At 44.0% G+C, this 16,474-nt stretch overlaps 1 protein-coding gene across 1 annotated transcript in view; it reads left to right on the top strand.

Moving 5' to 3' along the window:
* The first annotated feature begins 1,208 nt into the window (after nt 1-1,208).
* The window catches only part of LOC135824289 (sushi, von Willebrand factor type A, EGF and pentraxin domain-containing protein 1-like), a 23,127-nt gene continuing 7,861 nt past the window's right edge, over nt 1,209-16,474 (top strand). The window contains exons 1-5 of the mRNA XM_065337022.1: nt 1,209-1,292; nt 2,407-2,506; nt 7,332-7,619; nt 9,815-9,928; nt 13,438-13,605. Of these exons, the coding sequence (XP_065193094.1) occupies nt 1,278-1,292; nt 2,407-2,506; nt 7,332-7,619; nt 9,815-9,928; nt 13,438-13,605 (685 nt within the window). The 5' untranslated portion in view covers nt 1,209-1,277. The remainder of the gene's footprint in view (nt 1,293-2,406; nt 2,507-7,331; nt 7,620-9,814; nt 9,929-13,437; nt 13,606-16,474) is intronic.

Here is a 16,474-nt window from a genome sequence, read left to right as displayed (position 1 = left end):
GTGGAAGGCAGCATATTCCACCGATCAGAACCTATGTAGCCAAGACGAGAAAAACCAGCATTAGTGTGGGCGGAAGGCAAGGCCAGAGAAAAAGAGATTTGGGACCTCGCGTAATCTGGCATAATGGCAAATATTGCATAGTAGTGAAGGTGAGTCCTGAACAGTCACTCACGATCAAAGCAATGAGTTACTCCCTTGAGACACATTCACGATGGCACACATTCAGCTCTGTAGACTTGACATACAATTTTTTTCTCTTTTTCGTCGTAGAGAAATTTATCCAGATGTTGCTGTACTCTCCTCTCTTCGACGTGAACATTCTTACTTGCATTAACGTGCTCCGCAATTTTCCTCTTACCCCACTTGGGGTTCTGTGCTTTGGCCAAATACACTGTAGTTATTTCCTGAAAGGAAACCCAAAATAACTCCGCGTTTCTATCTTTAGTTTTTGAAACACTTCCTGTGGACTTTCCAACTCTAATACCTTGTGCTTCTTTTTCCATCTTCAACCTACATTCTACAAACAGATCAACCTTGAAATGGAATACGGCAAAAATACAGTAGGGGATAATAAATAACTGGTTTGGTTTCATAACCTAGTACCTGCAAGTAAAACAAGCTCAGACACCAAGAAAGGAAATCAGTCAAACTGTAAACAAGAACAAATCAAAAACGCCACGCCATTCATGATGATCCGGTTCATACCAGCGAGCCCTGCGTAGGGATCACTGGTTCATATTGCACCACCATCTGTTACATTGCCTTGACGATAACAACAAGAAAGAAATTCAGTGGAGCTGAAAACGGCAACAAATCAAAAAGCCCGCGCATTTCATGGTGACCAAGTTTATACCAGGAAGCCCTGTATGGCCGACGTAGGAGGTAAGGATCCGTGGAAGCCCTATATGGCCGAGTTGGTAGGTATGGATCCCTGCAGCGCCATCTGTGAAAGCAAGGCTTGCATATACCACACTGTGTACCATCTGTGACCATGTACAGCGCTAGTGGTGCACCATGTCGCCTGTACACTGTACAGAGATGTAGTGACCATATATAGAGCTGTGACCATATATAGAGACGTGACCATATACTGAGTGTAACATATGTACTCCAAATATGATCAACAAAGGCCCCTTGGAGGCGGGCTCTGCCCTCTTCTGTTTGCGAACCTCGCCAGAAGTATAAAATCCCAACACAGATCTGAAATCTTTCTCATTTTCGGAAGGAACAACTAGAAGTAGGTCAAGCATCCACCAAGTCAGAAAACTGTCGTCGCAATGGATTTTGGTCCGGTAAGAGCTAAACGCTTAATTTAACGAAGAAAAGATATCATTACGGAATCTAGATAATGATGAACTTCATAGCTCTTTGTTATTTTTGCTGTGCTCAAATGTCAACAGCATGCATAAAATAATATCGTTTTTCTCGTAAAGTTGGTTGCTCCAACGAGGAGCACACGCTTCTTGCCGAACTTGACACTTGACTGACTCACGACTGCCGTCCGGAGCACACGAGGAGCACGTCGAACCTTCTGCTCGGCAAACCAGGGAGTGGTGCTTTCTTTCAGGTTTGCCGAGCAGAAGGTTCGACGTGCTCCTCGTGTGCTCCGGACGGCAGTCGTGAGTCAGTCAAGTGTAAAGTTAGGCAAGAAGCGTGTGCTCCTCGTTGGAGCAACCAACTTCATGACTATTACCGCCGAAGTCGCAACTTCTAAGTTAATTTTTCTCGGTGTAAAGTAAGGTTTATACATGTATATTGAATGCATTTATATTTCTTGTGAATGATATTTTTCTTGCTGACTAGCTCTGATCCTTTCTTGATGTTGACACGCTTGTTCGCTTGAATAATCTCTAGCTCCTCTATTATTAGGCACAGAGGACAGCGCTTGATTGTGTTTTACTGTTCCCTGGATCCTGGGTGACAACTGACCAACCAAGACTGTACTCGCCTTTTATACGCTTCAGGTTCAAGACACACTTTGATAGTCACGTTCTCTTCTCATGTCTCTCGCGTCTGAATGATGTTAGATGGTTGCAGTGTCTCTTGTGGCTCTGCAAGACAGATAAACACCTTCTGTCTGTCCTCTCCTGTCACATTGGACGGTTGCATTGTACCCAATAGAGCTGATTTGGCACTGATTTTGGCACCAAGATTAATTTGGCAGTGAGTGTGTGTGTATGTGTGTGTGCCCAGGTGTATTTGTGTGTGTATGTTTGTGTGTGTGTATGTTTGTGTGTGTGTATGTATGTGTGTGTGTATGTGTGTGTGTGTGTGTGCGTGAGTGAGTGTATGTTTATAGGGCACTCTGTAAGAAGGCCCTAGGCCTGTTGGGATTGCCCTATTCAAAATTTGTAATAATAATGTATGTGTATGTGCGTGCTGTGTGCTTGGTGGTATCATTTCCAGGTTGCCCTTGCCCTCGTCGCGGTGCTCTGTTTTGCATCACCAGTAGACTCAAAACCAAAATGTTTCGTTTTGAGTTGCTCCGTCGGCCCACTTTTAGGAGGTACGTAATTTCGGAAGTGTTCACCTGTCGTGTGAGACGAGTCCTCTTGTTGGAGAAGAGATGTCTCACTCACACAAGTGTGTGGGGCGGTCGATAATGAAGAATTTGTTAATGTTAACGTTAGTTCTCAATTTAGGTCAGTAGTTCTCAATGTTGTATTTTGCACCTGCTGTTAATGAATGAATCTCTTTGCTGGTGATTGCAAATGTTTTTCACTAGTACCGTAAAGTCCGCTGCAAACGCCCACCCCATTTTTGCAAGATCTGCTGGCCTGTACACACTGACCCCATGCACTGTACGAAAGTGCATCTCGCACTGTAGCGGGAAGAGCACTTTGCTACGGTAAACTATGTCCACTTTCCTGGTTTCAAAATATATTTGGGCACTAGCCACGAGCTAGCTCGTAGCGATTTTATAATGATGGTTGTTTTATTTCGCAAATCCGAACGGGGTTTCTTCCGAAAAACAAGGTAGAGAAGAACAGAGTATTGAAGGAACCAAAATTCTGACGGTGTTTCAAGCCAACATTTCGAGATCACACAACGCCCAAAGGCAAGTGTTTTTCTTGGGCACTTGTTGTTGTTGTTGTAGAAGTTTATTTAACGTCGCACCACAAACAGGCGATTTCGCCTCCTTTGATACATGTGGACGACAGAAGGAATGAGAGAGAGGGGGGGGGGCAGAAGTATGGAGAGAGGAAGGGTAGAAATAAATAAGCAATCAACCTCAGGGCTACACCAAAGCAAAAACGGAATGGGAACATACTATATACAAAATAGCTTCATACATATATTGCAAAACACGTTTACTATTCTTCAGTCCGCTATACCACAGAAACACACTAGCCGAAAAGCATTTAAACGGAGCCATGATGCGCTTTTAGCAGGGCACAGAACTGAAGGTGGCTGGGCTCGGAACGGAGATCAGGCGCTCTTCAGAGTTTTCAACAAGTTAGGAGCGACTTTGTAGGTGTAGCTTCTGTGACATACCCTGTTCGACTTGCAACTGCAATATTGGGACCAGTCAAGTCGTTGACTGACGCTTCATCAGAACAATTGCTGTTCCTGACAGCGCGACATCGTGGCACTGCACAAATTTCTAGGGCATTACTCGTACCACATGGAGAACGAACTACCACAAAGACGACACATTTATCGAATGAAAGGAAATCTCGACAGAAGTTATTTCTTTGCAGGAAGATAATGACAATCGCTTTTTCACAGTTTCCTGGTAGGACATAGGCAGTTTGTAGGCATTACAGTCGTTCTCGTACGCATTCGACCTTCATGCCAGTTGTTTACAACTATATTGACCTGAAAAAGACGAAAATAGTATGGACCCCCTGGGCCCATGGGGTGGGCGTTTGCTGCGAAGTGGGCGTTTGCTGCGAAGTGGGCGTTTGCTGCGAAGTGGGCGTTTGCTGCGAAGTGGGCGTTTGCTCCGGACTTAACAGTAATACTAGGGAGGTTCTGCTATACGTGAAACGTAGAGAAATCACGTAGAGAGCAGGTGTCTGGGTTAGAGTCTACGGCTTCACGTGTTTTGGCTCCAGATTTCCACGCGGAGATGGGGTTCTCTACGTTGTGGCACACGCAGAGAAAATGCGTACGGATTTGCTGGGTATCGATCAACTGCATGCAGAAAACTGCCAAATATGGAAGGGAAAATTCCCAGTACACATTCCACGTGACTTCTCTAGGTGAAACGTAGAGCAGAACAGCATTTCTTTACGTTACGGGAACGCGAAGAAAGTTCGCGTGATTCTTTGCGTCGCGTTCCCAAAACGTAGAGCAGAACGTCCCTAGTAGCTTTTGTTTCCACGTCTGGCTGTTCCCAATGTAACTTCTATCAGTGCACCAAACTGCATTTTTAATTTATACCGTAAAGTCCGCTGTAAACGCCCACTTCGTAGCAAAGGCCCACCCCAGCGGGTCCATACTATTTTCGTGTTTTTAAGGTCAATATAGTTGTAGAAAACTGGCATGAAGGTCGAATGCGTACGAAAACTGTTGTAATGCCTACAAACTGCCTATGTTTTACCAGGAGGCTCTGCAAAAGCGATTGTCATCATCTTGCTGCAAAGAAAAACTTCTGTCGAGATTTCTTTCATTCGATAAATGAGTCGTCTTTGTGGTAGTTCGCTCTCCATGTGGTAATGCCGTAGAGTCCATCTGGTTTTCATGACATGTCTGCAGTGCCACAATGTCGCGCTCTCAGAGCGGAACAGTGATTGTTCTGAGGAAGCGTCATTCAACAACTTGACTGGTCTCAGTATTGCAGTTGCAAGTCGAACAGGGTATGTCACAGAAGCTAAACCTACAAAGTCGCTGATAACTTTATGAAAACTCTGAAGTGCTCGAGAAAAAACACTTGCCTCTGAGCGTTGTGTGATTTGGAAATGAAGGCTTGAAACACCGTCAGAAGTGTATTTGGTTCCTGCAATACTCTGTTCTTCGCTACCTTGTTACTCGGAAGAAACTCCCGTTTGGATTTGCGAAATAAAACAACCATCATCATAAAATCACTACGAGCTACTGGTAGCTTGTGGCTAGTGCATAAAGAGATTTAGAAACCAAGAAAGTGGACATAGTTTACCGTAGCAACGCGCTCTTCACTCTATGGTGTGAGACGCACTTTCATACAGTAGGGGTGCCAGTGCATGGGGTCAGTGTGTACAGGCCAGCAGATCTTGCATGGGGTCAGTGTGTACAGGCTACCAGATCTTGCAAAAATGGGGTGGGCGCTCACACTGCGACCATGAGCACGCGTCCATGCGTCGTCAAAACGCAGAAACGTGGCAGTCGTGCTCACACTAGGCCTCGTACACGCGTAGACGTGAAGTTGTCACACAAACGTTACGAATTGCAGCTCGTATCCAAAAGAGTTAGTGCGTTTCCTAATAAAGTTGTGGCCCGTTTTGGATGTAATTTTTCGCATGTTGCATGTTGGAGGAAGTGCCTCGTAGCTCGTATTCTCTTGAAGTCGACGAAAATAATTCATACAATCAGGTAGGTTTGGAATCTTTGAGGGACTGCCGCTGACATCCACGCGCTTTCGCTTTTCAGACCTCGTGGTCAGAGCAAGTGCCAGTGCAGTGGAAATTCCGCTAGTAGTTTCTTTCGTCTGTTGCCGAGACGAGAACTGTATTTTCCGATGATATGTAACTGAAATGTCTTGAGGTATGGCATTCCATCATCGCAGAAAAGTAGATAAAGATGATTTCCCAAACCGAAAAGCCAGACTTAGCTGCCATTGTATTGAACGAGTACACTGTAGAATAGATGATATGCCAAATAACGTGCAACAAGACTTGAGAGGGCATCGCACACAAGTTGCATACAAATTATACTACAAGGTGTACATGGCAGGCCCTGAGCTCTGCAGGAATGCAAGTCACAGGTAACCGTACAACTTTGAACTTTGTATGCAACTACTCTGCAATGCCCTCTCAAGTCTAGTTGCACGTTATTTGGCATATCATCTATTGGGTCACTTACCCGATCAACTGACAACCAAGCAACTACAAAAACAAAAATCAAAATCGACATCGTCCAAAAAGGCCAAAGAATGCATATATGGCGGTGCGTGCGTGCAGGACCTCAACTACACCATTTTAAAAATGTGCAAATGTCGAGGATGACATCGACAACCGCCGAGTTTCATAAATCAACACACCAGAATTTGAAAAATTGAACATACTTCAGGCCAGGTTGTACACAAATACGCTTCACGTCTACGCTCATGTTGCCACCAAGTCGTGGCACCCCCTCCGGAGGTCGCGGTCAAGATTTGAAACGTCGTCGCGACGTTTTGGTCAAGTGGGGACATGCCGTTGCCATGCAACTCGGCCGCATGGCCGCGTGGACGCTGGTTTTGGTCGCAGTGTGAGCGCGCCCTTACGGTACGTAATACTCAATGTGCGGACAGTACTGTTTCGTCCTTTGTTGACTCATGAACGCAGCACAGAGAAGACCTGCGAACCTGATAGCAATGACCCGCATGCTGATAGCAATGACCTGCGCATCTGATAGCAATGATAGCAATGAAAAATAAATTTTCCAAAGTCAGATTTTATACCAGCCCCGAACGTACCTTGCCGGAATGCTCAAACTGAGAATTCCGATATGTATATAATTATATCACATTTACTCTATCTGCGGACAGAACTGTTTCGTCCTTTGTGGAGACATCAGTGCGGCACAGAGAAAATGAGCCGAACCTATTAGCAATGAAAAATTGATTTTCCAAAAACAAGATTATTTTAAACCAGGCCGGAACCTACCTTGCCCGAGTACTCAAACTGACAAGTAAGTGAGCTCTGCATAACGCAAACAGCAAAGGCACTACCCCGAATGAGAGTACTCAAGAGCAGGAGCGTAATACTCAATCTGTGGATACAAAATTCTCGGGTATCCATCACTTGACGACTTGCACGTCATTGCTCTGACTTTCTGACTTTGAGTTGCCTTTTCTAGTAAATTCCTTTAGAAGAGATGGCACTGAACTCTTTCAAGCGAAAAAACCTATGTGAATGAAAGTGTTTTGAATGCGCAACTTGCGTTAACAATAACTTTCATTCACCTCTGGTAGTACGCTTCAGAAACTTACCGTGGTATATCTACCCATTTTCCCATCTGATAAGGAATAACTCCTATAATGAACCAATGAAATGGTATTGTAGAAGCGAACGCAATCATGGTCACGAGCTCTGAAGCATCTGTCCAACTGTCTAGGACTGTTCATTGTGTTGTGCCTATGTTCACGCTTTATGACTGTGTACCTTGTTTCGATATTTCTATGCTATTATTTATTCTTATTTTACTAGGACCTTGGTTTACCAAACCGCCAACCATGAACATTTGCTTCGACGATCGTGAGCATCGTGGTGATTTTTGGGATGGAAGTGGTCACCTTCCTGCCATAAACGATCTGGTCGTCTCTGATACTATTTATAGGTATTTTCACTCGCTGAGATATTACATAAGACCTGTCTGCGCGCCTGGTTACATAGTCCGAAACTTCGCGTCGTGTACAACTGAGATTGTGACTCGAGCACTGGAGTTTGAAGATCGTATGCCATCGAGTCTAGGAGGCCTATTTTGTGCTCCAAAATGTAAGTTTGAGTTTGGGGAATGCAGTGTTGGAAAATCATGTTGGTATGAATCTTGTATTATGGAGTCAATATCTGTAGTGATCAAAAATCATTGGTTTTTCGAATTTTGCTCTGGCTTGTTACTCTGATCCCTGGTTGGATCTCGTTCACCCACTATGGCAATGTGTCGGAGATTCTCCTCAAATGCATTATAAGCCTTCAGCCGATTGCCAATTGGTACATCATAGGAAAGAAAATGGCGAAGGAATTACAAGTCACGCTCCAATGTCCACTAGTAGCATCAGTTCCTTGATAATCACTTAATGTAAAACAGAGAGGTTCCAGGCTGTCCAAGAGAGTGCTCAATACCGAGAGGCAGAGCTGGTTCAAACAATAAGAGGACAGAGAAAGTGTTTTAACTCTGAGTTTCATGCACTAAGCGATCATTAGACAACAGAAATGATTAAATCTGGATCAGTATTGGTTTATATACCCACAAAGCATTTGCCCCATGATGCAATCATTTACGCTTTGCACTGCCGCTATTCACAACTTTTAGATTTGCGCCATGATGCTGCCATGTACACTTTGCTTTGTGGGTATATAAAGTAGCATATACTGTAACACGTGTAGTTTTCCTCACTGTTTATTTCTATTGCATGATTTGCATCAGGAGATCCCCTCGACAGGCCATCGCCTGAGGGAGATCCTTTAGATAAAAAAATAATTTAATAAACCAATACTGCTCCAGATTTACTAAAACTACCGCTCGGCATCACATGACTCCACATCCTACAGGTATCAATAAGAGGTCGAATCTGCCTTAGAGCCACACGTGAATAACGTAAAGAGGAATACGTTTGGGAGCAAAGATATGGGGGACCATGAAGGTGGTAATTTGTACATATAGAAATGCTACTATGCATATTTCACCTGTGCTTATGGACATTATGGGAACTTGTGGCCAGGCACAAGGGGTACATGGATGCAGCTAATGGGGTCGTTTTCGGCACTTGTGCCAGTGGTTGTTAGAATTATCCACTCACCCCCACAGTTAGGCGCTGCATCTGCCGCTAGGGTTTATCGGGTGTTAGCAGCCGTCGTGAATTCCCTTCGGGAACGGACACGATAATTTACTTTCTTTATATTTTTTTATGGACATTATCGTAATCCTGAATCTTGTCGAAACCGACAAAATTAATTTGTTTGCCCGAAGTTTGGAAAGCGATCCACTATAATTATCATCTGCACCATAGAACGATATGAAGTGCCGGTGCAGTTATAATATTATTGGAACGTTCTTTGAGTTTAGGTTGGTCTGGCGGAAGCCATGTCCGGCAGGCATAGTGTCTCTGCGGATAAAGCATTTCACTTGATTTTCTTAAATTTCTGGGTGACATAGTTATTATATTGCCCCAGCTTCCCGATGAGTCTGATACAGGATCCGAGTCGAGGGAGCAAGCGGATAATGGTGGTGATAAAGCTATGGAGTCATACCAGAGAATCAACCTCCAACACTCCGGAAAGATTTCCTTCATGAAACTTTGTTCTCTGGCAAAGTTGGTAGATTGTAGAAAATGTGGTGCACCAAACAACCTCGAACGCACGCAATCAGTTGTTCCTTCGGGATATTCGCAATATTTTAGATGGGGCAGATGCATTATTCTCATTTTTTACCAGAATATGATCCATGTCATGATAGTTAGTGTACAAGGTAGGAGGGGAAAGCGGAAAATTGGAGAGGACTCTACTTTGGGTGAAGGCAAATTCATGGCATTTGTTTCGCAACTTTGCGCAAGAGGCGCCCTTTGTCCCCGCAATAATCTGTCGACGGCCCTTAGGCTGGATAAAATGGAGGCGATAAAATAAAATAAAATCCCTAGAAATAGTTTCCAGGAACTACTCTGCTGCTGCTGCTTATAGTATACTACTGCATTAGTGGTATAAGCTTTGTGCTACTAACTGAGGCTGGGTACTGCGTTTTTTCAAACTCGAAGCGGAGCGTCAACAAATGTTATACCCCTGGGACAGATTTGTTATGGTTGGTACAGGCATGCTGCTTATATGGGAGAGCTGTGTTTACCCGTAGTCAAACGCTGCATGAGTGATTTTGAGATCCCTCATAGTGCATGCGTGGTCTGTAAGGGGATCAGAATCAAGTTAGTTGGGTTCGCTGATTTCTATTTGGTTCCATCTTTCAACCTGTCAAATTGCAGGGTTTCGGACATGCGCATGGAATCAAAACGACATGGACACTGTCCGCGAAGTGAATGGAAGGTGCGAATGCATACCAGGCTACGTCTTGAACACAGTGGCTCGGGCTTGCCAGGGTAAGTCTATGCATGGCAATGCAGCTGGCACACTGAATTGTCCATTGGGCATTGATTGGTGGTTCACTGCACAGTTCTTTCAACTCTTTACAGCTTAATCCATTACATCAGACGCATGGTACTCAGAATTTCACATATTCAACTGACTGTGATTTTCATGTTGTTTGGAGGATTCTAACAAATTTGGGCTCTCAGTAAAACGAACACATCCATCCCAGTTTCCAACTGACAGAGTCGCAGGAGGAACGCCGCAGCGTATTATAAGCGCTCCAATGCCAGGGTTCAAACCGAAAATGGAAAAATTGGAAACAATTTGGGGCCTACTTGGGCGAGGGTGATGATATCGCTCACCCCATGGAGAATGCCTGGCAGGTATTAATTTAGCAGGATGACCCATTTTCAAGCAGTAGCTGCTGCCTTTTTTCCGCTCAGCAACTACTGATGTTCTCTCCCTTCCTAACATTCGAGCAGTAACTGCTGCATTTTCGCGGTTCAGTAGCTATTGGTGCTTGCCGTCCTTTGCCCAACACGCGTGTGCACATTTCCCCACAAGCATACAAGAACACAAGCACACGCATGCACCTATCCACATACACCCATCTGCATACATACCTCTGTCCGGTTGTGCACTTTCACTTCTCTCGTTTTTTCCGCTTTCCTTTTTTATTAACGTGGACAATCAACCATCACATGTATCAGAGCTCAAAATAGACAAAAGCGGAATGGTTAGCACTACCTTGCTGTCCTGTACTTGTACACGAACTGTTCTATTATTATATATTTCTTCGAGTGTTATAGTGCCAAACCTGTGAGCGTGGTACTAAAGTCTCAGACATTTCAACAATTTCGTTCACAGAACGATCCTGTTTCTCTTTTGCAGGCGAAAGCTGAGAACTTTCTGTTCAAAATAACATATTAAGTTTTGCAATGTGTGCATGCGTGCATGCGTGGGGAGCGAGTCAGCCCCTTGCTTGTGTTTCAAATTTATTGCGGAAAGAGCTGACTTGCGCCAGCAAATTTCGGTCGAGCGTCATATTCTTCAGTGCCTCAGATCGTCTTCAGGTTTTCTTGAGCCGACAGCTGACAGATTTCCCGAGCCGACAGCTGACAGCTCGTTTCTGTATAGGAAAATCCCTCAATTGTCGAATCAGACAATGCCTCACGGAATAACGGAAGTTTGAAGTCACCATAACGATGCACTGCACTGTACACTCAGGCGGATGTATCCGACTATTAGGTGTTGGCCTTTTTACTAGTGATGTCACTTGTCTTTTCCAAATTCATTCCGCTCCAAGCTCGTGTTTTCTTCTCAAACCCAAGTCGCCCGCTTCTGGGCCGACATCGCCCATGCTTCTTGTATGCTTGTTCCTGTTAATGTGGTGTGTAACTACTTGTATAATGTCTACTGTGTCTTGCCGCTGCTCAGGCATTGGGCCTGACCGCGATTTATTCCCTACTTTTCTCGTTTATCCATTCTTTTTTTTCCTTCTCCTAAGAGCTTTCGTCTCGCCCTGACCACGATTTATGTTCTCTTTTTCTTTTTTTCTTTTTTTTGCTAAGAGCTAGGCCTCGACCAATTATGCTAAAAAAAAGAGCATAATAAATAATATTATTATGCTCGTCGCATATCAGGGAAAACGTCCATAATATGCCAAAGGCTTACCAAGATATGCAAAAGATATGCAAAAGATATGCCAAAATATGCTCGACATAAGCAGAAAGTGTAGATCATTTCAGTAAAATTACAACCTTGGAATATTGATTGGCTTCACCAGGCTATCATGCTTATGGTGCAAATCAAAACACATGCGGAATAGTATGGCTGGGGTGTGTCCCCAGCAACCGTAGCTATAGTGTTCATCCATGGTTAAATGTAGCAAACGCTTCAACCATTCCAAATTCATCCATAAAAGACATTTCTGAACGCATTTTGTCCATAATATGAATGTTTTATCCTCATTTTCTTCAGAATATTTGAATTATATGCTGCCTTCATTCCAATATTCCCTTTGTCGCTCAATATGCCATTATGAACTGGCCCACAAAAATATGCGGAAATATGCGCAAGCATATTTGGTCGAGGACTACTACTTCCCCCGCGTCATCGAAATTGTCGCAGTTTGACTTTTGATATAAAACGGGGTATTTATTCTCCAGCACTCGTACCAGAGGCAAGGAATTCGACATAGGCGATAGTCATCAGTATAGGATGACGGCAAAGGTCTATTTTCTGTTATTGGAAGCTGGAATTTTTGAACTAGACGCAATTTCTTCGCTGATGTCGCTGCGATGGTAATTTCGACTCGCTGGGATCAGTCAGGCGTTGCAGCCTGCACATTTCTCGTGCTGATGGCCATTCACTCAAGCCTCATCACTGTTTTACCTTAGCTGGGGTGAGAATCATTTCGTGGAGCAAGTGGCAGCGCTTGGAGAAACATCGAGGGGTCAGCAAACTAAATGCTTGCAACAGCGATAAAATGTGTCGCTCTGGCTGAGACACTCAGTACATGATTGTACCTGCCAGAGCCGTGTAGACTCTACACGTAGTGCTAGTGATGCACGCGCAGGTGCCGTAGCGGGCCATGGTATACCAGTGATGCTGAAAAAGAGGGCGCTCTGGACGTGATAGTACACTTATCTGCATGAGCTGTGACCACACAGCTAAAATAAATGGGCATGCCACCGCTAAAAAAAGTTCATTTCAAGATCGAGGTGATTCCGCCGACGGTAATCAACCGACCTCGCAACGATCGTGTATTCTTACTAGGCTTCGTTGGTGGTGAAGTAGAAATTATCCAGAGCTAGCAGACGACAAGCATAGCAGCTCTTGTCCTGTGGAGAAAGTCAAAGCGTTTGAGATGAGGCGCGACCAACTTTCAACCTTCCTTGAAATATTTCAGAACGACATTTTTGCGTCCATTGACATCAGCGACGACGAGGACTTCATCTCTGCATGAAAACTCTCAGTCCAACTGTCCTGGAACGTTACACTAGTCTTCAGACTATTATACTGTGTAATAAGTTTTGAATGGCTTAGCTTATGGAGTTGTCAGTAACAAGTGACAAGTCACTAGTCAAACTGCGACAATTTCGATGACGCGGAGGAAGAGCTTCCTTTTTTTCCATCATTTCATTTCACCTTTGTCTTCTTACCAAGTTTTCCCATGCCTGGCGTTCTTGGACCTCATTCACTTCCTTTTCATTGAACATGTTCAGTCCGTTCAGTTTGGGAATTCAAATAAACACAACCAACCAGCTTAACCACTTGTTGTACAGTCAAACCTCTTTAGGACGAACATCAAGGGACCGATGATATTTGTTCGCAATAACGGGAGTTCTTCTTATCCATATGTTTTACCCAATGAATACACAGGGTTTTATCCTATAAAGTTTCGAATACTAGTTCTTCTTGGGCAAACATTTGTCTTATCAGTGTTCTTCCTAACGAGGTTTTACTGTATTTCACAACTAATCCGCGTATAAATTGTATTTACTTCTTCAACGTGCAGCACGCATCTGCCAGGTACCACTAATAACGAATGGATGGAGAAACAGGGCCAATACCCCCTTTCTCCAATATGCATACATTGGATGCAATCCGAATTATGTGTTGGTTGGCGAAGGTTGGACAAGATGCACTTCTGATGGCACACTCAGTTCGGTGCAAAAATGCATACGTGAGTATTTGCTTTCGGAAAAGCTAAAATGAAAGCTAAAATGTCTCAGAGAGATCAATGCCAAATGTACATTGAGGATTCCCCAAGCTTCAAAAAATGTTTCTATGTCTTTATACACCACTGATTCAGCAAGCTTTGAAAGCGTTACATGTATGTCTGTAGTGACCTGACACATTATAATTATGACAAGGGGAGGCCGGCCTATTTTCTCATTATCCAATAGCTGTGATGTAACTCTACTCTACACACATGCACGCACCCCTGCACGTACATGTATGTAAGCAAACTACTGGAGTGCTGGTACGTTAGCATACCCATGCTTGCACATGCTACTTTATTTTTATCACAGTGCACATGCTTACAGACGAAAGGGGAACAAAACAGAAATACAACAATGCCTAGATAGGCCCTACAGGAGCTACGCTGGTGAAGTGTGGTCGTGAGGTGCGGTTTGGGAGTGTAGCTGGTTAAGTGCTGTGGTGAGCTGCGCTGGTGAGATGCGGTTGACTCCCCTGACCATAGGTCTTATAAGCGGCGTAAACACAAAGCACTATTGGTGGGGGAGGGGGAGAGGAATAACAGGGAGAAATCGAGAGAGACTGAGAGATGGAGTGTGAGAGACTTTCTGCCCAACTGGTAGAGCCTGTTCGCCAAATCCGTGACATTGATACGTGTGCACGAAACACTACATTTGTTTCAAATACTTAAATATTCGACGGAGAGACAACATTTTAAATAATTGGCCAACAAGGAGGACGAGCTGAAGTGATACTGGATTACTTTATTAAACATTGTAAGTTATGAAGACGATGCCACAACAATAATAGGTAAGGAGAAATGCATGTACTTGAAAGGAAGAAGAAAACTTGATGGAAAAATCGACGGAAAAAGACGATTGGAACAGGTTGTCGTACAACACTCTTCAGGAATCACCGTTGTTCGAAAGAACGAATAAGAAAAAAGGAAATAATATGGCAATCAAGGTAGAGTAGTTGGATACTATCATTACAATGGCAGCACTAAACTGTCAAAGGGTGACATCTCTCACAACGATGTGCACAAAAAAAGGGTATGAGAACCACGACTCCACGAGTGGCATGTGTGTATCAGTATCACGTCCCTGTTGTTCTGTGCTGTATCAGCAACAAAAATGTGAGAATGATTAACAATAACAACTAATCTTCATGACCTCGATGATGTGTAGCGATGACGGCGGAATTCATCCTCCTTCCTGCTATTTTAATATTGTTGTCTCCAGGTCCTCTACTAAAATAAAAAAAGTGACCGAACACATTTAGGCACAAATAGCAAAAGATTTCCCACACTGAGCAACAAACATTATTTGAACAAGTTTAGGGTAAATGGTACTATCTTTCTCGACTCACAATTTCGGCATATGAATACGCTGACAAATAGCTTCCAAAACCTTTAACTGCAACAGATAACCATGACGAGCACGAAACAAAACAGAAAACATGAGTCAGAAAAAGTACGGCAACAGTCAAAACTAGAGACCTACGTTGTGGCACACGTAAAATAAAAAAAATAGAGACTTTTAAAATGCGGTGGGCCAAGTCTCCCGCCAAGGGTGGACCTACTCCCCACCAAACATACCTCGACGTGGGAGAGTCAGGGGGAGGGAGGGGTGCTGCAACCACCGGAGGCACAGCCTCAGGCAAAGCACCCAGCGGCAAATATCTTGAAATTGTTTTCACCGAATTCACTTCAGCTTAGGCTTATAACAATGTCTACCATATTTCTGACCTATATACGTCACCGACATCACAATGTTCAAAAGGAATGAAGTGAGACTGTGAAACACCTATTGGCCCAGATTTGGAGAATGGATGATACTTTGTCGCAACTTATCTGGCAAAGTGCATGTCGTGTGCAACGTTTTTGACATTGCTGTCAACTCCGCCATCAACATGCCTTGCATGTGGAGAATCGCAATGTCTTGGCATTTACGATTTAGCCGAACACATCTGAACATGTACATGTTCGAAAATAGGGTAGGCGTTAGTTCGGTTGATATGGCAGCACATTGTCAATTTGATGGCTACAGTCTGCTAGCGAAAAGAACGCTTTGTTTCCGTCTTCATAGAGTGCATTTAGTCCGTGTCACTCCGACACCAATCCAAAGCGGCTTGTTCGATACAATCCCGATTCCGGTCGTGGAATGAATGGGGCTAAACCCAAACTGGGGATTCAAAAGAAAAAAAGTGGAATGCCTTTTCACACCTAGCGAAAGGAAAATGAGCGGCAGCCGCTGGAGGCCAGGACAAGAACTGGAAAGATGCCTTCGCACCTTTCCTACTCATCATCCAGCAGGCTCCTAGAGTCACAGGGAGACATGCCGGAACTCCATTTTTGAGCCGGTCCATCATTAGCATAATATTATTATCATCAAAACAGACACGAAACCTGCCACTTCACTTCCTCACACAACATGGCATTGAATAAGCACTTCAAATCCATGGAGAGGTCGAGGGGATTCTGTGACTGGTACGAGGTCGAAGAATCATGATGAAGTAGTGGCTAAATGCCTCATACAGGAAACCTAGCTAAGGGGCGCTCGTAGATCAATGCCGCGTTTGGGCGCTCTTTTACCAACATCAGTTCGGCATGTAGAAATGTACGATCTACCGGTAGATTTCGTAAGACTACAAACCAACAGGCGATAGTCATACTAACATACAAAACAAAGCATACAATTCTATGGTTTGCTGTCTGATAACAACATCTTTGCTTTTTTTTTTTTTTTTTTTTTTTTACTAGAGCCACGTAAACCCGTCATGTGTGAGCCATGAATAAGGGGAGTGGTGGCGTGGTCTGGGATGCTCTGCCGACCTTGGGTCTCGGCTTCATC

This window comes from Sycon ciliatum, chromosome 9 (assembly GCF_964019385.1).
Source record: "Sycon ciliatum chromosome 9, ocSycCili1.1, whole genome shotgun sequence".
NCBI classification, from domain to species: domain Eukaryota; kingdom Metazoa; phylum Porifera; class Calcarea; order Leucosolenida; family Sycettidae; genus Sycon; species Sycon ciliatum.
This window is presented reverse-complemented; position numbering and strand designations above follow the sequence as displayed.